At 38.6% G+C, this 26,191-nt stretch overlaps 1 protein-coding gene across 1 annotated transcript in view; it reads left to right on the plus strand.

Annotated features, from left to right (window-relative positions):
* Positions 1-26,191, plus strand: part of dync2h1 (dynein cytoplasmic 2 heavy chain 1) — a 154,574-nt gene continuing 128,383 nt past the window's right edge. Inside the window, 39 exon segments of the mRNA XM_062418496.1 lie at positions 1-183; positions 908-1,081; positions 1,303-1,441; positions 2,097-2,215; positions 2,525-2,669; positions 3,081-3,226; positions 3,409-3,495; positions 4,587-4,721; positions 5,165-5,278; positions 5,380-5,491; positions 5,728-5,852; positions 6,046-6,221; positions 6,536-6,731; positions 6,869-6,964; positions 7,358-7,519; positions 7,687-7,785; positions 8,812-8,951; positions 10,920-11,148; positions 11,824-11,951; positions 12,342-12,457; positions 12,740-12,867; positions 13,070-13,219; positions 14,182-14,387; positions 15,122-15,277; positions 15,446-15,560; positions 15,881-16,051; positions 16,552-16,710; positions 18,585-18,653; positions 18,769-18,923; positions 19,068-19,200; positions 19,309-19,426; positions 19,581-19,693; positions 19,869-19,982; positions 20,203-20,353; positions 23,028-23,233; positions 24,010-24,192; positions 24,510-24,692; positions 24,953-25,176; positions 25,530-25,645. Of these exon segments, the coding sequence (XP_062274480.1) occupies positions 1-183; positions 908-1,081; positions 1,303-1,441; positions 2,097-2,215; positions 2,525-2,669; positions 3,081-3,226; positions 3,409-3,495; positions 4,587-4,721; positions 5,165-5,278; positions 5,380-5,491; positions 5,728-5,852; positions 6,046-6,221; positions 6,536-6,731; positions 6,869-6,964; positions 7,358-7,519; positions 7,687-7,785; positions 8,812-8,951; positions 10,920-11,148; positions 11,824-11,951; positions 12,342-12,457; positions 12,740-12,867; positions 13,070-13,219; positions 14,182-14,387; positions 15,122-15,277; positions 15,446-15,560; positions 15,881-16,051; positions 16,552-16,710; positions 18,585-18,653; positions 18,769-18,923; positions 19,068-19,200; positions 19,309-19,426; positions 19,581-19,693; positions 19,869-19,982; positions 20,203-20,353; positions 23,028-23,233; positions 24,010-24,192; positions 24,510-24,692; positions 24,953-25,176; positions 25,530-25,645 (5,671 nt within the window).

A 26,191-nucleotide genomic window follows, 5' to 3' on the forward strand; every position in this document is an offset into this window, starting at 1 on the left:
ATGCCCCGCGGTTCAGAAGATGCTCGAAAGAAGTTTATCTTGACCACAACTGGAAACTTCTATGGGCTGAAGCCTTCGTCCTCCCTGGATGACAGCTCAGAGCTCAATAACTTCTTGGATGACGGAAATGAATTCGTCCTGTCCATCAGCAGACATGAAAATGACCTTCACTTGTCAAATAAGGTAATACAAATGTCTGAAGCAAGCATTAAAGTGTTAGAGTTTCATAAGATATGATAAGATAAGATAAGATATTCCTTTATTAGTCCCACAATGGGGAATTTTGCATTATTACAGCAGCAAGTGGACAGCAGAATATATGAGCAGCAATAAGAAAAAGAATAAAGAACAAGAATAATAAGTACAGAATTGCACAGATTAAAGTGAAGATAGATAGATATATATGTATATTATATGTATATTGCACACATTTGAAATTAGTAGTATACATGAAATACTAAAATTGCAGTGTATTGGACATTAAAAGTGCAGTGTGTCCAATTGTCCAGGTTGGGGGTGGGGGGGTTGAGGTTTACTGGGAGCAGTGCTGGTTGTACGGTCTGACAGCTGCAGGGAGGAAGGACCTGCGATATCGCTCCTTCACACACTTTGGATGAAGGAGTCTGTCGCTGAAGGAGCTCTCCAGTTGCTATGGAGCAACATCCACATGAAAAGGGCTTTGGGCTTATACTTTATAAAAATCACAACACTAAACCAATGTTTAAAAATTGCAAACTAAACCACAACGTATGACCACTTTATCAAAAACTATATAGAGGAGCAGTACATATAAAAGGTATTGGGAGAGATGATAAATATGCCTCAGATCATTAAACAGCAATTCCACAAAAGACCAATTGTAAATATTAAAACAATGTCCTCTTTTTCTTTTTTCTTTATTCATCAGATTGAAGCATCGGGGGACAGCGGAGAGAAAGTGTTGGTGTTCTTCAAGCTGTATCCAACAGTGATCACAGAGGACAACCTCCACCAGAGCCTCCTTGTTTCATCCATGCTGGAGTCTCCCATCAACACCCTCTACCAGGCTGTCAGACAGGTCTTTGCCCCCGTGCTGCTCAAGGTAAGCCTGCATCTGTGTATCAAAGCATTTCATGGATGCTCCCCTTTGCTATCAAAATTAATCAGAGAGAATTTTAAATGAATTATTATATATGCAACTATATACAGCATTAAAATATATATTTCAATTCTACTTCAAAGTATTTGTCTGAGGAGAGGAGCAGAGAACAATACTATGTAGTCTAAAGCTTGAGAAAGTGTCTGTCTTTTCTTGATCTCAAGGATGAGCACTGGCGTTCAGCGTTTGACCCTAAGTTGGCAGGCCTGCTGAGTGAGTTGGAGCAGGGCCTCGGCTCAGTGGTCCGCCAGTCTGGAGCACGACCATCTGCCAAGAAGGCTTGCACGGAAGAAGATATCCTAGGTAGGCAAATACATTTTTCCAGCTAGAAATACGCATGTCAGGGCCATAGAACAAAAAAAAATAATGTTAGAGGCTGTATTAGATAGTATCTTTTGGGGAAGAATCTTGCAAGTGCTTATGAAAGGAAAGTGTTAATAATTGCTGCATATTATTTGAATTAAAGTATTACTTGTGGAAAAGTTCATCCTTATTGCTCGAAGTTGTACCGACATGCTCTATCAGCTAAACTTTAAAGACAGCATTATTTTTATATTTATAACTGACCTGTCACCAATTGGTCTAATGTACTGTGTAAAACAAATATATGCATAAAGGTATGAGTTGTATGCATAATCAGGTAATTTTAGTGTTGCACAGGATCACTTACCATCTCATGACTTGCATGTCACTTGTTGCCTATGGTGATCAAACACAGACAACAACAACCCACCTCTGCATTGGCATTTGTGATATTACTCTGAATTCAGTTTTTCATTGTTATTGTTCTTCCTTTTACTGATAAAAAGTATTAAGAATACATGTAAACACGTTAACGTCATTTTTGACTGCAAAATCAAATGAGTAAATGTGTTTTCAGTTGGACTTTAATTGAATCAGTGTGGAACAATGTTACATTATGCTTTTCACACTATGTACTCATATTTTCTTTATGTAGGCATCCTTACTCCAGGTGATGAGTTCCAGTACTGGGCTGATCTCACTGAGTCTGCAGAGAAGAACATTTTGAGAGAAAGGGCTACACATTTCGCTGAGCAATTTAAACACATACAAAAGGTACACATGTACAACTTTGTTTCAAGACTGCCTACATAAGGGAAAAAAGTGGAATAACTGTATTTACTACATATTTTCATGTGTATACAAGGTGGTTGTTAATGCTGTTAATGTTATTAATCTCTTTTAATTATTTTAACTTTGATCCTGATCCTTAATCCTGAAATTGTGAATATCAACATTGCCATTATTTTACATCCTGTTCAGTAGTAACAGACAAACTATGTCAGATTACTGTGAACTACTGTAAATGTGACAAAACTAAACTAAAAGCTAAACCAAACTATGTGCCTTCTGTTTTTCCTACAGGAGTATTGTGGTCTCGATGGCCTGCCTATGGCTGATGTTGTAGATCTGGTAGAACAGAGCAGAGACACTCTGGATGACGTCTGGCGGCAGACTGATTATGAACCCTATCCAGAAACTCGCATGGTCCGACTCATGGATGTTATTGGTGAGCTAAAACTAGGAAATGAAAACAAATGTGTTGCTTTTATGGTGCAATGTGCGTCAATACTTTTGTTACAAACATCATTTGAGTACTCTGGTTATTGATGAAATGCACATCTTTTTAGAAGTGAAACTGACTTCACAGGAGCTTCTCACAGTACTGCCTGTATACATTGGAAATGGCTTGTCAATAATGTGGTAAAATAAAACAGCAATATGCTTCATATTGTAATGATTGATTGTTAATGTTAACTCAGTGCTACCTATATACTTTATTGTCTCTAACCTATTAGAAACATTGGGAAAAGCTGTTAGGCAATCTTAGACTAACTGTATGTGCTTCTGTAACTTTTCTGTGTATGTGTACATGTTTGTTTATATGTAAACATTTTGTGTGTGTATATACATGTACAAGGTGGAGCCCTTGGAAGATATGTGCAGAGGAAACTGAGTGATCTTAAAATTTTTGAGGAGCCATTTGTATCCATGAGAGAGAACCTGAGAACGGGTGTTGCAATCTGTGAGCAATGGGTGGGAGCTTGTGAGCATCTGACTGGACAGGTATGGATGAGAAAAAGTATCCACTCATAGTTTCAAAGATCAAAACCTTAGTTTTTTTTAATCTACTTAATCAGTAAACTTGTCTTACAGCCAATCTAGATCCTTTAAAATAAAAGCTAGAAGGGGATAACCAGTGTCACTGTGATAACGAATGAGACATGTTTAATTGCTTTCCTTCTCAGGTGTGGAAGAGACATGCTCCTCACCCCTGGAAGGGAAATAAGCACTGCCCGCAAACACTGCATTGCCTTGCAAAGAGACTGGATGAGGTACGATAGGATTCTGTTCTGATGGATAAATATTTATTCAATAGTGTGCATTTCTCATTTTTTTCTACATGACATTGTGGTACAATGGGTCCATTTCATTCAGTGTTTGAAATACAATTGTAACTACTGTTTTGGATATTCCTTTCTTTGTTTCTGCTTTTTTGTAATGAGGCAGATGTCAAACATTAAAGTGGAATTTCCACTTCTCTACATTCCTAATGAAAAGTGAGCCACAAATAGATTGAACAGGAAACTCACATTTTTGGAGCTTTTTTAAGTCTCCTTCCTTTATAATACTGCTTATACATATTTTTTATATTATTAGTAGGGCTGTCAATCGATTAAAATATTTAATCGTGATTAATCCAATGATTGTCATGAGTTAACTCATTTTTTATTTTTTTCTAAATGTATATTAAAAGGATATTTTTCAAATTTTAATTACTCTTATTAACATGGGAGTGGATACATGTGTTTGCTTTATGCGTTATTAACCCATTAACTTTGACAGCCCTAATTATTAGATAACATTGTTAAATTTATAGTACTCTTTTTTATGGTTTTTAGATGCAAAGCACCTTATTGATCCATCTGGCATTCGTTGACACATTAGTATATACAGATTTAATTATCCTAACTTCAGCTACAGGTCTATGATGTTTTTACAACGTCATACAAATCTATTAAAAACTAAACTAGCAACCTTACTTTCCCTGTTACAGTTTTTATTTGGCCCACCACAGACTTGCTACAGTGATCCGGAGACATGTAGCCACTGTCACTGACATACTGATGCCTCTTTCCTCTTTATAATAAACTGTATCATTTCCTTTTATGGACATAAAGTTAAGTGTGGGAACTTTCTAATATCTGCCCTGTTAGTATTTTTAATGGCTTGTTTGTCAGTTTAGCATGCTTTTGGACATGTTATATGGAAATGTGTTATTGTTTAGAATGTTTTGTAATTAAATGTAAAGTTTTGGTGTGACACTCATACAGTTGAATCTTGTGAGCCTGATAGACAAATGCATAAATAAAAAAGGTGGACATAGATAAAATATGAATGCACGCTCCCTGTTTATGTCTACCAGGTGGTGACTCTGCGGATGGTCCATGAGAAACTGTTGCATTTGCTACCAGGAGGAAAGCAGCAGGCTCTGACTTCACATCGTGTGTTTGAACCCTTCTCTGGACTCAATCCTCTGCACTACAACCCTTACACTGAGGTTAGTTGTAGGGGACTGGGCATGTGCATGTGCATGTGCATGTACATGTGACATTTCAAAATTACCTTGTCCAAGCCTTCCCCATGTCTGTGGTTGATTAATTGCAATGGCTTGATGCCAGGATATATTATGAATGTAAATTCCTCATTGCGTGGCAACAGTGACTTTCAACATTACCTGGATTTCTATTCAGGCTGAGAAAAGTTCAATCATGCTTTCTTTCTGGTCAAAGCAGCTAATAGTAGCAAAGGCTTCCCAGTTGCGGTCAATTTGTGATAATTTTTCAATCGCTTCAATTGACTTTGATCCTGTGTTTAATCATAGTCTTGTACCTGCAAACAAAGAAAAGCAAAAGTGTATAATTTGGACATTCTACACAGTCTATTTAGACAAGGATGAGCCCTTTTACTCATTGTCTGAATTTTTGTTGTATGATTTTGTAGCCTCTTTGGAGATCAGCAATGGCACAGTTTGAGCGTCTAATGGCTCCATCAGAACAGGATGTTGCTGGTAGATTAAAGATCTACATCGCTGACGTGCAAGACAACCCACAACAGGTAGTGAAACATACTACTTCAGCTCAGGTTGTGAAATGCTGGTTGTGTGTATGTTAAGGTGGGAACTTACCGTATGTGATGGACGTTGGTGTTTTTTCTAGCTGTTGCAGGTTTTTCAAAAGCACAAAGAGTTGATTAGACGTCCCACTATCAGCAAAGTGCTGCAGACAGAGAGAGAGACATTATTGGCCAGACTGTTGGACTACAACAAGGGTATATCATTATGTCTCAAAGCACTTGTGTAACTGTATTTGTCAGAGATGGTGTGGTAGCTCGTTATTGTGTTTTGTGTGGATAAATTGAATGCATAAATGTAAAATGATACATGACAGAAAAAATTAAAAATCTCTTGTCTGCAACGATTAGCTCTGTCAAAGAAAAGTCAGTGTGAGTATCATAAAACATTGTTCTCTGTTTTTATTTCCTTACCCCTGCATTGATTTTCTTAGGCCTGAAGACTGACTTTGAGAGTCGTTGCCATGGAGGCCCCGGAGAAATATCTGGGCCACTCATAGGCAGGAACCTCCCTGAGGTGGTCAACAAAATTGTCTGGGTCCGACAGCTCATACACAAGGTAGCTGAGTGTGTCTACATATGTAGTTGATTACCAAATAGCACAAATGTTGTGTGGTCTTCATGTGTAAGAGAAAGTTTTACAGCTGTTTTGTTATAAAAGTAGAAAGATGTTCACATTTTAAGAAAGTTTAAGAAAAAATTCACGAGGATTAAAAAATATATAATTTTTTGTATTCTCATGCTTGCATTAGGTGGAGGATTCGGTCCGCATTGCTGAGGTTTTGCTCTCAGACCTGTCAGGATTCAAAGGGTTTCTGCATTTCTGTGATGATCTGCTGGAGGTTTTGAGGGCGTATGAACAGGAACAGTTTGAGGACTGGTCAAGAGATATACTATCTGGACTGGCTGACCCAAAGTCAGGAATCAGGTTGGACACACTGACCTCAGTTAACAAGACAAATGCTCAGAGTAACACTATGGATAATAATTTCATCTTAATTGCAATGAAAGCATTTAATACGTCAGCATTGGAGACACTAGGCAGGAAATAATTACTACATTATTTTAGACAGTAATGTGCATAATTTCTTTCATAAGCTCCAAAGACTGTATGTTTTTTCTTCTCCATATTTTTCATCAGCTTATTAGCACATTGATCATGGGCACTTAAGTTTATATTTGTGAAGGTTTGAAAATACATCCAGTATTTTAATCCCCGAATATAACTGTCTTTCTCTGTAGTCTCCAGGCCAGTAACCGAGTGATGGACCTGGACCATGTGGACGGCCGGCTAAAGATCCAGTACTCAGACAGACTGGTCAGCCTGGTGAGGGAGGTCAGACAACTCTCTGCCCTTGGCTTTCCTATTCCAGCCAGGATACAACAGGCTGCTAATACTGCAGACAGATTCTACAGACAGGCCATTGTCCTAAAACAGGTGAGAGTGAGAATCTAGACACACTGACGCACACACAAACCAACATTATCTTTCCTCCTTTTTTTAATTTCTGCATCATTCTTTCTGTTGCAATACGTCCCACTCATAATATGTAACAAAGTGTTACTGTGTTGTAGGTGGCCCATTTCTACAACACCATCGACCAGCAGATGATTCCCTCTCAGAGACCTATGATGCTTGGTCTTGCCCTGGCCTTTGAACAGGTTATTAAGGTACTGTCCACAGTTGCAAATAATTGTTCTTTCGGTCTATGCCTTGTACGTTAACGTTATAAAACATGCTGTTATAATCATTACCATTTTTTTATGTAATAATAAGTGTTATGTTATAAAAATGGAATGTAGACCTCAAGATTTTCCAGTGTTTAACTTTTATTATGTGCATTAATCATACAAAAGAAAGAAGTATGACCCTTTTCTATGCATTTTTCTTTTTTTAATTATTCATAGAAAACTATAGGAGCTATAGTTCACACAACACAACACAACAACATCTTTTAAAAATAAAACTAACTAAGCCTATAAGCACCTGTATGTTGCACCTGGGCAGTATCCTATCTTGAACTGTAGATAACCTCTTTTAACCTCTTTTGTTTTCTTTGTCAGAATCCCCGTTCTCATTCGAAGGACTCGGGCGGTAAATTACAGATCACATGGGACAACCCAAAAGAGTTGGAGGTTTACATAACCAAGCTGCAGTCTGCTGCTGAGAAACTTTCTACCGAGAACAGGAAGCTACGCAAATGGCACACTGACTTCATAGACAAGGTTGTAGCTTGTCCTCAAATTTTTACCAATGGTATCTTAGTAAATAAATAATAATAGGGGAAGTGAGTGCCAGGACTATAAATTGAGTTCTTTGTTATTTGTACATTTCAATGGAACTCACTTTTTTCCCCCGCTTTGCTTGACGTGCACTTGATTGCGTTTCTCAGGTGGTGACACTAATGAATGTGGATCTACTGAAACATCAGCAGCGATGGAAAGATGGCCTTCAGGAGCTCCGTACTGGTTTTGCCACTCTGGAGGCTCAGGTATTGATTACAACAACAAGTATGGTTTCAATCAATCATTCAATCTCTATTTATATAGCGCCAAATCACAGCAAAAGTCATCTCAAGGCATTTTACATAGAGAGCAGGTCTAGTCCGTACTCTTTAGTTTAAATTGAATAGACCCAACATCCCCACATGAGCAAGCCCTTGACTACAGTGGAAAGGAAAAACTCCCCTTTACCGGAAGAAACCTCAGGAGGAACCAGTCTCTAAGTGGGCGGCCATCTGCATCGGCTGGTTGGGGGTGAGAGGGAGAGAGAGGGAAAGGGAGTTTACCACTGGCCTTCAACGCTAAGTTTTACTGTAATCAAGTATTCACGGTTCTCCGTGGTTCATGCAATCTAACAAACAATCATCTAACAAACAATTAAATGTACTGTATGTTGCTGAAGGCTAAAATTATATGTCAAACCTGGAAGTGGAGAAAATACACAATCATAATAAAAATAGGCTTTATTTATAATTTATGGCTTTGTCAGCATATTTTCAGTATGAAATCCATAAATGGTTAATGCAGACTGGAGGATCCGGGGATTGAAACACTGACTTTCTGATTGTGGACAACCCGTTTAACTTTCTGAGCCACAGCTACCCAAAGTCATAATTTTGTAATGATACAGAATGATTTTGCACAGCACTGTCAGTCTCCTGGATGCTAGCTGATGCAGGGCAAATTACAGTAATCAAAAAAAGTATTCCAGCGTACACCAGGATTCTGGGATTGACACTATTTTATTTAATTGATTACATTAATAGTTCCCCCCTTTTGTTTTTTAATGTAATTAGTAAGCAATTAGTAAATTCCTCATTGAATGTACACAACCTGTATAACACATCTTAATTCTCTTTACTGGAAAACTAATTTGTGTGTGTGTGTGTGTGTGTGTGTGTGTGTGTGTGTGTGTGTGTGTGTGTGTGTGTGTGTGTGTGTGTGTGTGTGTGTGTGTGTGTGTGTGTGTGTGTGTGTGTGTGTGTGTGTGTGTGTGTGTGTGTGTGTGTGTGTAGGGCTTTAGGTCTGATGACATGCGGGCATGGCGTCAGCATTGGAACCATCAGCTATACAAGGCTCTTGAACACCAGTACCAGACTGGACTGGAAGCCCTGAACAGGAACCTGCCTGAAATACACATAGACCTCACTTTCAAGTCAGTTCACCCACTTTCACTTTTCCAACTTTCTGTCTAATTCTCTTTGTGTCTGTTCTCTATTTCTGTTTCTCTCTGCTTTGTATCTATTTTTGTACGGGTTAGCATCATTTTCTCTTCCTCTCACACATGTACAGTGCCTATAAGAAGTATTCACCCCATTGGATTGACCCTTTTATTGCTTTTATAAATTAATAATAATAATAATAAAAATACATTTTATTTGAAGGTGCCTCTCTGGGCACTCGAGGACATAGTACAATTAATAAACAAAACAGTAAATAATAAACAAAACAAAACAGATTAAAGACTGTGTAGAACAGACAAAACAGAGTAGAGTGAGGTAGTGGTTCAAGTTAAGTGGGGTATGCAGTTCCAAATAAATTAGTTTTTAGCCTCGATTTGAAGAGAGGGAGAGAGTCCAGATTCCTGATGTCCGGAGGAAGTGAGTTCCAGAGTCGGGGGGCAGAGAGGCTAAAAGCCCTGTTCCCCATGGTGAGGAGGCGGGCGGGGGGGACAGAGAGGTGGATGGAGGAGGCAGATCTGAGGGAACGGGAAGGGGTGGCGATGTGGAGGAGGTCAGACAGATAAGGAGGGGAAAGGTTGTGAATGGCCTTGAATGTAAACAGGAGGATTTTGAAGTCTATTTAGAACTTGACCGGAAGCCAGTGTAGTTGCTGCACAACAGGGTTGATGTGGTTGATGGAGGGGGTTCTGGTGACGATCTGAACCAGTTGAAGTTTTTGGAGGTATTTGTGAGGTAGACCAAAGAGAAGGGAGTTGCAGTAGTCAATGTGGGAGGTGACAAGGCTGTATAAAGGAATGGCAGTGGAGTGGGGAGAGAGGGAGGGGCGGAGGCGATTGATGTTACGTAGATGGAAAAATGCAGACTGGCTGATGTTATTGATATGTGATTGGAAAGATAATGTGCTGTCGAGGATGACACGCAGACTCTTAACCTGAGGGGAGGGGGAGACAGAGGAGTGGTCGATGGTGAGGGAAGAACTGTCAGCTTTGGCAAGGATTGATTTTGTGCCAATGAGGAGGATTTCAGTTTGAGAAAGTTGGCGGAGAACCAGGATTTGAGTTCACTGAGGCAGTCAGTGAGGGACGAAGGTGGAAGAGTGGAATTTGAGTGGTTTGCTGGAGAGGTAGAGCTGGGTGTCATCCGCGTAGCAGTGGAAATGGATGTCATATTTGCGGAAGATTTTGCCGAGGGGAAGTAGGTAGATGATGAAGAGTAGGACAGAGCCCTGGGGCACACCATGTCATGGTCAATATAATTTGGCTTTAAAAAAAAAAAAAAATCAACTCTTTAATATCAAAGTGAAAAGATTTATTTTCCATCAAGACAATTACATGAAGCATACGGCGAAACCTACACAGAAATGGTTTAAAGACAACAAGGTGAATGTTCTGGAGTGGCCGAGTTAAAGCCTCAATCAAGACCTCAATCCAATAGAGAGCTGGACTTGAAAATGGCTGTTCACGCCTGATTCTCTTGCAACATGACAGTTTGAGCAGTTTTGCAAAGAAGAATGGAGTAAAATTGTGTCCAGAGGTATAAGCCTGATTGAGACCTAGTCACACTTACTCAGTGCTGTGATTGCGGCCAAAGGTGCATCTACTAGATACTGACTTGAAGGGGGTGAATATTTATGCAATCAACTATTTTACATTTTATATTTTTAACTAATTGACATTATTGTGTAGAAATCAGTTTTCACTTTGACATTAAAGAGTTGTTTTTTGTAAATTAAAAAAAAAAAAAAAAAAAGCCAAATTATATTGACCATGATTAAATTTATAAAAGCAATAAAAGGGAAAACATCCAAGAGGGTGAATACTTTTTATGGGCACTGTATTTAGGCATGGTTATCTTCTCTTTTTTTCTCTCTCCTAAAAGGCATGTGTGTATTTAACGAAAAAAAGACCTTGTTTGATTTGTCATGTCTTCCTTCTGAATAGGCAGGGCCGTTTGCAGTTCCGTCCTCCATTTGAGGAGGTGCGAGCACGCTATTTCAGGGATATGAAACGGTTCATCTCAATCCCAAACCAGTTCAAAGGGGTCAGTGCACAGGCGGAGGAGCTTATCTTCAGTGTCATGATCGACAGGAATGCCTCTGGGTTCCTCACCATCTTCAGTAAGGCTGAGGACCTCTTTAGTCGTCTTCTGGCTATACAACACAAGTTCAAGGTACCTGAACGACATATTACATTAATGATGATTATAACAGTTATTATTAATAATCAGTCATCCTGTTAAAAAACATCCCTATAATGTTAGTATGGAGAAGATGTTTATTTTGTAAGGTAATTATGACTTAAGGTAATTATGACTGAAGAGTTTGGCCTCAGAGGTTAGTATTATCTTGTAGCTGCGGCATACAAATTAATCAATAGTTTGGGGGGTAGTGCTGGGATGTTGTATTGATAGATATGTTATTTTTATGTTAATTTGATTCATCTTCTTTTTAAACTTTTGCTCATTGAAGCATTGCTATAACCAGCTGCTGTGCAGTTTTCTGTGAAATAATGTCACTTGGATTAGTCATGTTTGTTTTTTTTGTTTTTTTTCATTGTCAGCATTTACCCCCTTTATACCACCATGACAGAACTATGAGCATGTATAGTATCTTTTCCCTTTCGTCTCCATCCATGCATATCTGAACTGGCAGGAAGGGAAATCCCTCAGCTAGTTCTAGACTTCTCTTTTACCTCCCCTTTTCTTTAGTTCTGTTTTTATGTCAACTAATGTATACCATGTTTTTACATGTTGTTTCTGTCACCCTTGACAAAGTCACATTTAAAATCAGGAAATATGCACTGCACCCAGTCTCCCTATGATTCAATGTGTGCGTGTGTGTTGTAGGAGTGGGTGGTGCTGGGCCAGGTGGATTTAGAGAAGTTAGTGGAGAAGCATCTGAACTCAATGCAGGACTGGGAAAGAAACTTCAAGGCCCTGAAAGCCAGAGGGAAAGAGTCTGAACGTCTACCCAGGTACATATTACACGTGCTATAATAAACCCCAGTGAATACAGAGTGATGTCTAGGATTTAACCAAGTCACTATCAGCTTTTTGGACCTCTCATAGCAAGTCACCAGTATAGAGTGATAATTAATAAAGCTCGGTCACATTTTGTTGTCAGCACAAGCTGGGTCCACTGAAACAAGTGACAATGCATCAGCATGGGAAGGTTTGAAACTCCTGGTCTGCTTTTCAGTGTTATCCCTTTCACATTCTGTTTTTTTGCTAACCAATAAGTTAGCATCTTCTGAATCTTGCCTCGGAAAATTCTTTGTTCAACTTTTAAGGAAAGACCCTGATCTCATCTTTTGTTCTCTGCTATACTCGACTTTAGACTGATCCTCTCCTTGTTACTTTGTCAGTCAGGAGAAGGTAGACTGTATCACAGTCAACTGTGAGCCAGTGAAAGCAGTCATCGATGACCTGATCCAGAGACTGTTTGACATGTTGCTTTTATCACTCAGGAAGTCCATACAAGGTAAAGACACGCATCTTGATTTGTCTTTGTCTTTTTCAGTTTAATATCTTCAAAATCTCTGACTAAACCCCCACTTTGTTTCACTCTTGAACAGAATTAAAACTACTTTTTAATATAAAGTAATTAGTGTATTGTGAATATGAGTCAAATATTTCTCAGTCTTGTTTATGTTAATTTTGTTTTTCATTCTTTTTGCCCAGTGACATCCCCTTTGCTTTTACTTTCTCTTTCCTTTTCTGATTCCTTTGCCTTTGTGTGTGTCATGTTCTCCCTTGATTTCAGGCCACACACAGGCCATAGACAGTTTTGTGTCAGAGTCAATGGAGGCCTTGTCCAATCGTCCAGAAAGCATGGAGGAGATCGGTGCAGCCGGTGGCATATATACTCAGATACTGGCCCGCAAACCTGAAGTAAGATAAACACACACTCTGGCTGAGTTCTCTCTTGAATGACAGGACTAATGCTCAAGGTCTCTGCCAGTAGGCCTCTTCTGCTTCCTTATTTGTGGTCTAAATGGGGATATTAGAAAGTTCCTACATTCTGGTGAATCTTTTTGCCACCTGTCAAAGGGATTTTCTCTTTTTGCTAACTGCACTGTATGGATGTGTATAGATCCTGCCACAGTTTCAGTGTGCTGAGGAGAAGAACCGCCTGCTGCGAGCGGTTGCTGGGGCAGGTCTGGACTCATTGTCCTCCCTAAAGGCCAAGTGGGACAAACTGGAGCTAGTCATGGAGAGCCACCAGCTCATGATCAAAGAACAGGTGACATACACATATGCACACTAGGGATGCAACGGTACAATGTGCTGAGGGTTCGGTGTGCGTCGTGGTTTTTGAGCCACGTTAACGATACGGTTTCGGTATCTTATCTTCGGTATTATTTTAACTCTAACATCCAGTATGTTCTTTGTCTTTTCTGTTTTGAATCAACGGGGTACTACTATTCACACTAGCAGAGGCAATATTAAATGTAAAAATAATTAAAAGCACAGATATACCTTTATAGATATACCACCTTTTATAAAAAAAAAAAAAAAGGCAATATCAAATATAAAAATAACAAAGTGCAATATCAAATTATACTTGCTCTGTTGTAATAAATATTAAATATAAATATTAAATGTTACTGAAATGTGTGAGGGAGGGGACATTATAAAACGAGGTTCAATTGTTTTCATCATGTGAATCCGGTGTTCGCAACCACCGAATAGGGCTGCAGGTCTTTTGCATTTGCATGCAGAGCGCTAATTGGCTCTGAAGACGGTCTGAACAGAGCAAAAGAGAAAACACACATCTCTCTCTAAAGGGTCGGGTCCTGAGTATCTCTAAATGCACAACGTGCACGTACAAGGACCAAGTTTTGAAAATTAGTAGTTTATGACAGGCGTACCGAACTATCACGGGTAACCTTTGTGTATTGAACCGAACAGGGCGTATTGAATGGTTCAATAAAATGTTGAATACTGTTGCATCTCTAATGCACACAAACATGTAGGATCATAGTTTAAAAACTCAACACATCAAAACATTTTCTGTAACAACAGCTTTTTGTTACTGATTTATCTAAAGCCTTCCTTTTTCTCCTATTATCTTTCTTATACTTTATCCATTCACCCAAATCCCCTCCTTTTGCCATATCTCATGTTTCATGCCACCTCTTTTTTCCTTCATGTCTCTTGCTCTGTTTGCTCCCCTTGCTCACTCTTGCTCTGTTCCTCCCTTAGGTGGAAGTGATGCGAAGCAATGCGGCAGGTCGTGTTGATGCCTATAGGGTGGATCTGGAGCGGTTTAAGGCCCGCTGGGACCAGCTGAAACCCAAAGATGAGATGCTAGAGACGGGTGATCATGCTGCCCTACTTGCCTGTCTTCAGACCATCAGAGACAAGCAGCAAGAGTTCCAGGAGCTAGAGCTTGTGCGCAATAAACTGCTGTTAGTTGTTTTTTTATTTTGCTGAAAATATTTTTATATATTTTCTGAGAAAGTCAGGGCAGATGATTGTAATGTGTTTTGCTTTCGTCTTTTTAGAATTTTTTTGAAGCTGTACTCGAACTTGTTCCACTGTTACTGTTGTATTTATTGATTCCTAATGGTTCCTGGTTTTTGGTAACTATTAACTACTAAAACTACTCAGAACAAATACCGTGATATTTTTGACCGAACACCTAGTTTTTATATAGCGATGATGCTGTGGGGATCACTACTGGTGCTTTCACAAAATTCTTACATGAGCTGATCATCGGTAATGCCTATATTATAACTAAGTGAGTAAAGGAAAATAATAGAACAGCTAGAACAGTCTGGTAAGTTCAGAAAATCACTTTAGTGTAATGCAGCTTTTAAAACCAGGTCAAGACAACACTTACTCCATATCACTATAATGATATCCAAAAGCCTAGATATCAAGTCTCAAATCACAATATCGATATAATATTGATGAATTACTCAGTCCTAATTCCAAGTCTAAACTAAAATAAACTGCCCACAAGTAAGGTCCCACATTTAACCAGTAAGACTAATGTTTTATTACCTTTACTTCAGATCTCCACACAATCAAAGAAATAAAATATCTGTGATTTATTGTTAGTTCAGTACCATCCTAACCCACTACAGGTTACCTCTCATGCTTGAATAACATGGGAATTCCTTTCCTCTCCTAATCTTAGTGAGGACTGTACCTATTTTGACCTGGAGGCTCCAGATTTCTCTCTGGCAGAAGAGACGAAAAGAGATATGGATGAGCACAGCCAGATGTGGAGACTGTATGATGAGTGGCAGCAAGGCTTCACAGAAAAGGCCCAGGAGGACTGGATTACATTCAGGTAGGGGGTTAATTTAAAGTCTCTTGTTAATGTTAATGAGTCCTAACCTGACAAGAGTATCAATAAATGTCAGCATGGATCTCAATCTTCTTTACTTACAACTATTTCCATATTTTGTTTCTACTATGTGTTCAATCTTATGTCAATGTATATGTTTCTGTTTTACAGGAGCAAGACCTATGTGTTTCAGGAGTTTCTGTTTACGTGGCAGGACAGACTTAGGAAGCTGGAACAACCTACTGCCATGTCTGTTAAACTACAAGGGGAAATAGACAAATACAAGGTAGACAGTAGTACAGTTGAAAGAATAATGTAGTATTGTCTTCTTTTTGATTTCAGTATATTTATTATACATGAAGAAGACTAGGCTAGAGACCCTTATGTACATCATCAAATAGTTGTCAGCTGGGGACCAGGAATGTATGTATAAAATTGCATGGGAATCCATCCAGTAGCTGAAATATTTCAGTCTGGGCCAAGGTTTTATTACCATTCGACAATAGGTGAATGGTAATAATGTCTGTTAAAAGGGACAAAAACCTGGCCATTCTGATTTGATCTAATTCCATGCACTTTTATTTTCACACTTTTCCATCTGTCTAGAACATGGTCCCAGTGCTGAAGTATGTGCGTGGGGAGCACCTGTCACAGGATCACTGGTTGGACATGTTCCGTTTGCTGGGTCTTCCAAGAGGGACGACCTTAGAGAGACTCACCTTTAATGATCTCCTCAATGTGGCAAATACCATTGTAGAAAAGGCTTTGGAGCTCAAGGTATATATATATACACACAAACACACACACACACACACACACACACACACACACACACACACACACACACACACACACACACACACACACACACACACACACACACACACACACATGCAAATGAGAATGTGTGTATGATGAACTGTCATGATGTCCATATATATATACTGTTAATGGTATTTATACAGGGTGGAAGCACACAGTTCTATTGGGACACACAACTCTTTAGATTTTTCATATTTTGATTGGTCTTATAAGATGTGGAATTATATTTTATATTTCTAAAAACTCTTTTCAAACTTTTCTGGTTTTATTAGCATCATTACTGCAATAAGTGACAATGGACACTAGGGGGCAGCTGCAACTAAGACATGTATATGCACTGATACAGGAAAGGCTAATGTCTTTTGATTATATAGGTTTACATGCGTATATACAGTGTGTAATTAAGAACTTTTGTGCCTATATCAACTCATGTAAATGTGTTTATGTTTGTGTAGGATCTGAACAGCCGTGCCCAGGCGGAGGTGACAATCAGAGAAGCACTGAGGGAGCTGGATTTATGGGGAGCAGCAGCTACCTTCAACCTTACCGAGTACACAGACAGCAGCAGCCGCACTCTGACCCTCATCAAGGACTGGAAAGATATAGTCAACCAGGTAGACACATGGACACAGAGACCTATGTGTTCACACATACATCAAAAACATTTTTTTTTTCAGATTGAGTCAGGGAACATTTCAGTAATTCTCACATCCACACTAACTTCTGTATGTCTGACAGAGATGGGTTTCCTCAACAACTCCTGTTTTTAGTAAGTGCCAAACAGCAGCTGTTTTCATTAATCCTGTCTTTGGGCAAAAGTCACATGATCACTTTCCCGGACACAGCTGAGTGCAGGTGGAGAAATATTAATGTATGCACTTAAAGATTATATGAAGCAGTTTAACAAAGCAGGGCTTAATTTTTTCACAAATGTATTGGGAAACAAAGAAAACAACTCTTAAAAACTCTGTAAGCAACCTTTTAATTACTTTATTGATGAGAATTGTGGTACAAGAAAACCAAATTTCTCCAGAGTACTAAATGGAGACCATGGCCTATGAGAAGCATCTGTGCTCCTTAAATTGTCTCAGCCAATTTCCTTTCAGAATTCATTGTAAAAACACTGTTCTTTTATTATGTCAAAGACAATGGCATTGTTCCCACTCAATTTAAATATGCATTTATTGAAACCCTTTTGAAGAAAATATTTTTGGAGGAACAATTCAGAAGAACTACAGAAACTCCATTTTCTAAACCTCCCTTATAAGAAGGTAAACTAAACATGGGACATTTAGATTTGATTTATATCATGATTAAGATCTGGTCATGAGATAACTTTTGTCAAAATTATTAATGGTTTATTTCATTTTTATACTGGCTACATATGAGTTTAAGGAGTTTATGTGAGGGGAAAAAAACGTAAAAGATGAGCTGCTAGTGTAAGTCATAAGTCATTGTAGTGTGTCTGACTTTTCTAGTGTACAATGCTGTGTGTCCAATATGCAGTCAGCATACTCAGACAAGTCTTGCTGGGTTTAAAAACTTGACCCATAGAAAACCCAATGATACTTGTTGCTGCAGTTGACACAATACATCAATGGGGTTGAATGGAGATGATGTATAGGTGGTGCTGGCAGACTGGCGGTTGAATAAAAGCATGTGGCTAATACACTGCTTTTTTATTTGGAAGAAGTCATCTCAAGATAAAGTTATGTGTGGCAATATTTTCATGATTCCATACCTGTCGTAGTCGCCATCTTTGCCATCTCAGTTGCCTGTTCCATCAGTAGAGACTGACCTCTAGTGGTGCTTCTGTACACTACATTACATCGCCTCAATACAGCATCTCCACATCAATTTAATAGAAAACACTGGCGTCTGTATTTTTGAAGTAATTCAAAATCATACCTTCGTGATTCTTAAATACCCTAGTAGAAGTACAATACCTTGAATACCACCCAAACCTACCACTTACTAAGCATGTGTTGTGGGTATCTTGAGGAATACAAAATAATCTGATATGCAAAAAAGTAATCAAAAACGTCAAAAACGATTTTCCTATAGGATGCGTCTTACATGTTTTATAATGTATTTACATATACATTTAAATAGAAATGTTTATAAAGGTGTCTCTAACTCTTTACCTTCATCACCTTCATCTGATAAAGGTTGTATCCAAAACATTGGGCTTTGAGTAGGCATAATGATATACAGTAAAAAAATAAAAAGAAAAAAAAGGTTAATCATTTGGAAAAGCTCCCTCTACTGTTAAATGCAGTAACAACATGGTCAGGATTGACCATTGTTTCAGTATTTTTCTTAATAATGATCTCAGGTCAACTAAAGGAACTGACTTCTAGTGACCATCAGAATAGATAGACTTGGAAGGTATGAGAATGTCTCCAGGAAAATGCAGGAATATATACTGTTAAATGAAAGCATAAGGATTAGCAAACATTGGCTTTATCATCACTCTGTGCCCATCCAGGTGGGAGATAACCGCTGTCTGCTGCAGTCTCTGAAAGACTCTCCCTACTACCACAGCTTCCAGGACAAGGTCAGGTCAAAGGCTTCAACTTTGATTAAACTTTTATAAGTGTTACGGTTTTTATTTGTTTTTTGTAAATTTCCCTAGAGGTTCTGTTCATCAAATATATACCCTAAACATCCAGGTCAGCCTGTGGGAAGTCCGTCTGTCAGACCTGGATGAGTACCTGCTCAGTCTGAATGCCATCCAGAGGCGCTGGGTTTATCTAGAGCCTATTTTTGGACGTGGTGCGCTGCCACGAGAGGAGGTCCGCTTCAAACGAGTTGATGAAGACTTCAGGTACTCTTTGTGTGTGTGTGTGTGTATTTGTATGGGAGATGTACAGAAAAGGACATATATGGAGAAAGTGAAGTTGTATTATAAACAGGATGTGTTTTTTTATCCACACAAAGTAACAAAGCATTTTCTTCATATGTGTAACAGGTCTATAATGTCAGACATTCAAAGGGACAACAGAGTCATTTCTCTGAGCTCAAGGGCTGGCATCAGAAACTCCCTGGTCACCATACTGGACCAGCTACAGCGTTGTCAAAAGTCACTCAATGAGTTCCTGGAGGTAAACACACACATGCTTATTTTTGTGTGGAAAATATACCTACACAAATATAAAATAGGTCGTGTTCATCACAACTTAAAAATAAATGTATGTGTGTGATTGTTGCAGGAGAAGCGTTCTTCCTTTCCACGGTTCTACTTCATAGGAGATGATGACTTATTAGAGATTCTTGGTCAGGCCACCAACCCAACTGTAATCCAGTCACATCTCAAGAAACTATTTGCAGGTCAGAAACCTCAATTTCGTCCTTTTATTTTTTATTGTGCTCAAATCTTTTTTCCTGGTTTGCTCTGTTCTGTTCTGCAATACTCTGCACTATTAAAGCCTTGAATCATAGCATATTCTGTTGAAGGTAATCTCTGTGTGTATTATCTGTCCAGGTATCCATAGTGTTGTGTTTGATGAGCATTGCCAGCACATTGTCGCCATGTGTTCTTTGGAGGGAGAGATAGTGCCGCTCAGAAACCTCATACGCATCTCCAACCTTGTGGAGGTAAAACTGTCGAACAGAGTAGTGTGAATGTTCTCCATTGGTTGAATGTGTGATTGGAACATAAAGTATACAAAACAATAAATCATACTCAAATAAAGGATCAATAACTACAACATTTGTGTTATGTAATTGAATAGTTTTTTTAAGTTATGTTAACAGTTGTTTACTTTTCTAGGTGTGGTTGAGTGAGCTGTCAATGGAAATGAAGGAGACTTTGAAGCAACTACTGTATGAATGCATCTTATCAGGGAAAAAAGGGGAGGTGGACCCTTCACGGTACCCATCACAGGTACACACACTCTTCTATGCAAACAATTTGTAATTTCTTTTCTAATTATTCCCTAAGACTTTTGAGGGAGGCTAATGTTTATTTAGCTGCATAAAAAATTATATTAAATATTTTTTAATTGGAATACTTTTTTTCAAGCTGAGATCCAAGACCAAATGTCAGTAATCAGTCACTTTCTCAGTCATACTTGAGACAGTGAGGCCTCTTTTTTTTGCCATAGATTCTGTGTCTTGCTGAGCAAATCCAGTTTACTGAAGATGTGGAAAGAGCTTTAAAGGAACAAAGTCTGCACCAGCTGGAGCTGGAACTCAATGCCAAATTGGATCACTACACTACAGTCGACACCAGCGCTGAAGACAACACAAACACAGGTAGTACTGTCTGTGTTCATGTGTATGCATTAGTGGATGTATGTGTGTCCTCTCAAAGTAACGTAAGTGCTCCCAGATTCCTATACTGGAGGTAATGACTTTTAAATTATTATATTTTAGTTGACATTGAAACAATACAACAGTACGTACTGTAAAAGATTTGCTACAGTTTCTCCTTATCTCCAGCATGAACAAAATACCAAAGTTAAATACAGTTTTCAACCAACAGATGCAATTTAAGTACATGGTTCATCTGAGACATGTTGATGGATTTCTCTTTTTTAACTCGCAGCTCAGCTTCCACTTGCTACTGACTTTATTTGTTTGGATTTAGCCCCTTTTGTGGTTTTGCAGTTGTGTACTGACTTTACAGATGTTAGTTGTAGCTGTTACAGTGCCTAATTAACACTGACTGTGTGTTTGTGTGATGCCTCAGATTCTGGCTAATTAAAACTTAACACTTTCCCTTTCCTCTTGTCTGTCTTGAAATTCTAATTAGGCTATTATTTGCTAACCGGTAAGCCACTGAATATTCATAAACTGATCATTTGTAAGGGCAGCTTATTTTAGTGTTCTTCTGACCCTTAGTGGTCATAAATCAACGAGCATGCACAGGCGTGATATTAGCTTGGATCTGTTTAGGCGTGTTAAATTCAAATAGCTAAATGACAGTAGGGACGATATGAAGAAAATATGCACCATAAGCCATTCATGACCCAGACACAACACCTACATCTGCTCATCTCATTTATAAGTTGATCATTATTTTATATTAAAACATAAACTGAATATCCCTGTGCTTTTCATGAGTAAATTATGATCATAATCTGGGTTGTTATTGTGACCAGACAGATAGAAGAAGCTGAGAGAGACAGTATCGTAGCCTAGGTGATTATTTTTCTTCTTTTAATCAAGAGTTATTAGATGTTCAGACATCTTTTCCTGCTCTTTTAGCCTGTTTATTTCTGCTGCAGTTGTCAACAGCTTTTTTGGTTGCTGATCACATTACTGACAATATAAACTTCTCCAAATTACTCTAAAATTGCGCTTTGATATTTGTACTTTGTTCCAATGTCAGACTTCCCCCTTGTGTTGTTAATGATTGAGCTCTGATCAAAATTGTGGGTTGTTACTCAGGACTTGGAGATTAATGCTGATTGACTGCTCTTGCGTGAATCCCCTGATAGCCAGTTAGATACAAGAGGCTGCAAAGAGGCAGTGCCCTTTAAAGCTGCAGATGCAGTAGCTGGCAGGCTTATTTAATGACCTGGGACTGAATATGTGGCTATATAAAGCATGACAGCAGACCTTATTCAAAGAATTTGAATTTGTAAAAAGGACTTTTAAATTCAAATCAAGGTTTCTTATTCATGCATGAGATGAAAAGCTCCTCCATAACCCTGGTAGTGGCATCATTTCACGGGACATTGCCGCCAAATTCCAAATTTCTATGTCAGATGAAAATGCATTTATGAAAACAAAGCTGGTTTCACTTGCCCAAACTGTTTATGGTTTCAACTTTTTGACATAATTGTAGAATACTTGATATATCAGCATAACGCCATGATGGAAACTAATATATCTGCAGATAATATGGTTAATTCTGTGACCGTATTGCATGCAAAACTACTAAACTAAACCATCTACACTTGAAATAGAACTCATTTCCATGATAATATCTAATTAAATTACAGGCTCTCTTAAAACTAGCAGGTCGACTGAGGGGCTGCAGAATGGTAGTACTGATTAAAGTAATAGTAAAAAGGATAATCTAATTACCCAGTCTACATAAATGGGCCATAAACCCAGGTGGGGAGTGGGAGCTATCTCCCCTTTGGCGCAAAGACAAGACATGATGGTGTGCATTTGGCAAGGTATTCTGCTTCTGGGGCTAGGCTAGGCTGACATCAGTGATGCATTCCTACACACAAGGCATTCAACCTAGCAGATGGCCTTTGAACCCATTTTAATTTACGATATCAAATCTCAACTTCAGACATGTATTTATAAGTAAATGGTATAAGTATAAGTAATTCACATATCATTTACGATTGAAAGTGTTGTGTAATTTCACTTTTTGTATGGCAAGTACTTCCTCATTCGACTAAGATATGCACAAAAACAATAAAATGTATAATTCCTATATATTGTTATTTTTTCTATTATTTTGTGTTTTTTTTTGTTTTGTTCAGCTACTCCTTGTGTCTTTACTCAAAATACAGAAGGTATTAAATAAATATACAATAATTAAGTAGTAAATAAATAAGGCTGCCAGACAAGTTAATAACAAAGACATTTTCTAAATTGCCTCTTGTGCCTTTTTTCTGCATTTTGTGCAATCATTTATGGCAATTAAGCTTGTTGTGGTGATGGTATTGACTCCCCACGATATCAGTGTGGCTGTATTCATGTCTGACAGAGTTTCCCATTTTTGTATTTAATCTCCTTCCTCTTCCCTCTGCTTTGTGATCGATACAATTCTGCATTTTTAGTTTTCTTAAAGAGCTGTTTTTTAAGCTAAGGGGTTTCCTTCAATAAAAGCCCTTTATCTATTCACAGTATTTAAAAGAGCATACGAGACATAAGAGAAAGAGAATATGTTTTGATCAAGTTTGTTATTTGTGTAAATAACCAATTCTAGTATCCTGATCTTCACGCTCATCTTCCTATCTAGAGTCCAGTATCCTGCAGCTGAAACTGAAGGCCTTGATCTTGGATATCATCCATAACACCAATGTGGTGAAGCAGCTAAACACGGCAGGAGTTACCAGTCCTGATTCCTGGGCCTGGAAGAAGCAGCTTCGCTTCTACATGGGGCCAGACAAATGCTGCCTAATACATATGGTGGATGCACAGTTCAACTACACGTATGAATACCAGGTGTGTTAGCTTTTAGATGCAAGCCAGATATAATCCTCTTTTGTTGACCAGTTGAAAACAAACAAACAAAATACACATGAGTTGTTCTTTGGCTGCAACTGGCGTTTATCAGAGATGTTTTGTCATCATTTTGGAATAAAATAGTTTTTATATTAAATTTGATAAAGAATATATTTTATTCCAAAAGGCAATTAAATCAGGTTACTTAGCATTTGATTAATTATGAGATGAAAGAGAGAAAAGCAACCAACCTTACAGTAATTGGTGAGGCATTTGATTTGTGTAATTAGGAAATGTTCCTTATTGGATCAATAATAGATAGTTGTTTATCAAGAAGCACCGGTTTCAAAGGGAAATGTTAATGGTACAGGACCTTGAATGCTATGATAATTTGTCATCTTATCTCACAAAAACATTTTGAATGTTCCTGGGATTTGCTGATCTTATTATTGTTTACCTTTTGGGGGCACTGTTTACGCAGAGATGAGAACTACTGAAAATCCCCTCCTGTATTTCCCCTCTGCAGTTGCTGTGAAAAACACATGCTAGTACATAGTCCCACTCATTTTTATTTGCTTATGCCTGTCCTTCATTTATTTTTCCAATTCTCACTTTCTTAATCCATCCTCTGTCTGTTTTCCTTTATCCTCTGCTTCTTCATCTCTTGTGCCCCCCACCCTTCCCTCACCCCCATATCTTTACCCCTGTCTGGTTATCTGTCTTGGTCTCTATTTATCACTCACTTTCTTTTCCATCCCTCCTCTGCTGTCTCCCAGGGGAATGCAGCTAAGCTGGTGCACACTCCACTCACCGATAAGTGCTACCTGACTCTGACCCAGGCCATGAAGATGGGGCTTGGGGGGAATCCATATGGGCCAGCTGGAACTGGCAAAACTGAGTCGGTCAAAGCCATGGGTGGGCTCTTTGGACGGCAAGTGCTGGTATTCAACTGTGATGAGGTATAAAGAATATGTGAAGGATTGAAATGTGAAGAACACTTAATGTAAGATTATGTAGTAAGATTTAATTAGCCAAGGCTTATACTACATAAAAAAACAAAATGTGTTTTTATTTAGCTTTCTTAAGATGTTAAAAGCTGCAGATGTCTTTTTTTGCAAACAAAACTAAGCAGATGTGCTGACCTCTTGAATTCTGATCATTCACTTGTGATCACACATACATTCACACAACAAAAAACGTTTGTTAATTGAGACCAACAGTCAATAAGATGTTGTGAAATTAAATCTTTTTTGGTTTGTATGTGTCTTTTTTCCAGGGTATTGATGTGAAATCAATGGGACGAATCTTTGTGGGCCTGGTGAAGTGTGGAGCATGGGGCTGCTTTGATGAGTTTAACCGTTTAGAGGAGGCAGTACTATCTGCAGTTTCCATGCAGATTCAGGCTATTCAAGACTCCCTTAAACATCACAAGCACACATGTGAACTGCTGGGAAAGGAGGTCAGAAACTAAGAACAGATGCAGACAAGCACATGATGCCAAAAAACTGTTCACTCACTATTTCACTTTTTGCCTCCACATTAACACATGTAGTACAAGCACATTCCTGTTTGAGCTTCGACTAGCAGTTCTTGTCTTTCTGTCAAATCAATACATTTATCAAATATATTAACCATCAAGCAATCAATCAAACTTTTAGGCTTGTATAAAACACATTTTACTGAAAAGGAAGACTTGTTCTTCTCCTCTCCCTCCTTCAGGTGGAATTGGACCCAAACTCTGGAGTGTTCATTACATTGAACCCGGCTGGAAAAGGCTATGGGGGCAGACAGAAGCTTCCAGACAACCTGAAGCAGCTGTTCAGGCCTGTGGCCATGAGTAGGCCAGACAATGAGCTTATTGCTGAGGTGATCCTCTACTCTGAGGGCTTCAAAAATGGAGAAATATTGGGACGCAAACTGGTTGCAATCTTCAACTTGGCCAGGTAGAAAATGCAGGTTCACGTTACTTTTTATTTTTCTTTTGATTTGGGTTGAAGTTGTAGGTAGTGGGTGTATGATATGCACTATGTTGTCCAATCTGTTAACACCAGTATACTAATTACATGTATGTGAACTACACAGGGAATGGATCAGTGTGGTCTGATTGTTTATGTGCTGCACTAAGTTTTTGTGTGTGTGTGTTAATGACTGAATCCTACTGTTGGTGTTTTTTACTTGAAATTATCCTACAACCATGTATTGCAGTCTATTGATTTTGTGGAAAAGTTGTAGCACTACAACTTGTACTGCAGTCATTTGGGACTATGTAAGTATGTGTCTTTATTTGTGTGTCCAGGGAGCTGTTGACTCCTCAGCAGCACTACGACTGGGGTTTGCGTGCTCTGAAGACAGTGCTAAAGGCCTGTGGCAGTCTCCTGCAGCAGCAGAGGAGGAGCCATGACAAGGACAAGAGTAAGACTCCCTTTGGCTATGTTTTTATTTGAAGATACAAAATATATCTGTGAAGCATTTCTGCTTTTTCAATAGTGGAGTGTGACAGGAAAAGGAAGAGAAAGCGGGGACATTTTTGGTCATGCCTTTTAAGTCACATTCATTGCTGCTAAAAGCACACAGTACCAAAACGTGGTGTATTAGAGAAACTCATCTGCACAAAATTACATATACTGTATCCCGCAAACATCCAGAGACATACTTGACAGATGTGACAAGATGTAATGGTAGCAGAGCAATACATTTGAAGCACCTTGATTTATTGACTGAAAAACTGTGCAAACTGTTAGGTTGTTACAATCAAATGCCATCAAGGGGTGAAAAGAGGAAGGTGTTCATTCAAGCCAAATAAAACACCATGTGATTTCTCCTGTTGACTTCTCCCTGTTTTGAAGTTGATGTGCTGATCAGTGAAATAATTTGTTGTGGACTGCAATTGGAAAAACAAACAATCTACTTAATAAAACCTCTAGAAAGCTTAGTAATACTAAAATAGTGTTTTTTTAA

Source organism: Scomber scombrus, chromosome 5, assembly GCF_963691925.1.
Source record: "Scomber scombrus chromosome 5, fScoSco1.1, whole genome shotgun sequence".
NCBI lineage: Eukaryota > Metazoa > Chordata > Actinopteri > Scombriformes > Scombridae > Scomber > Scomber scombrus.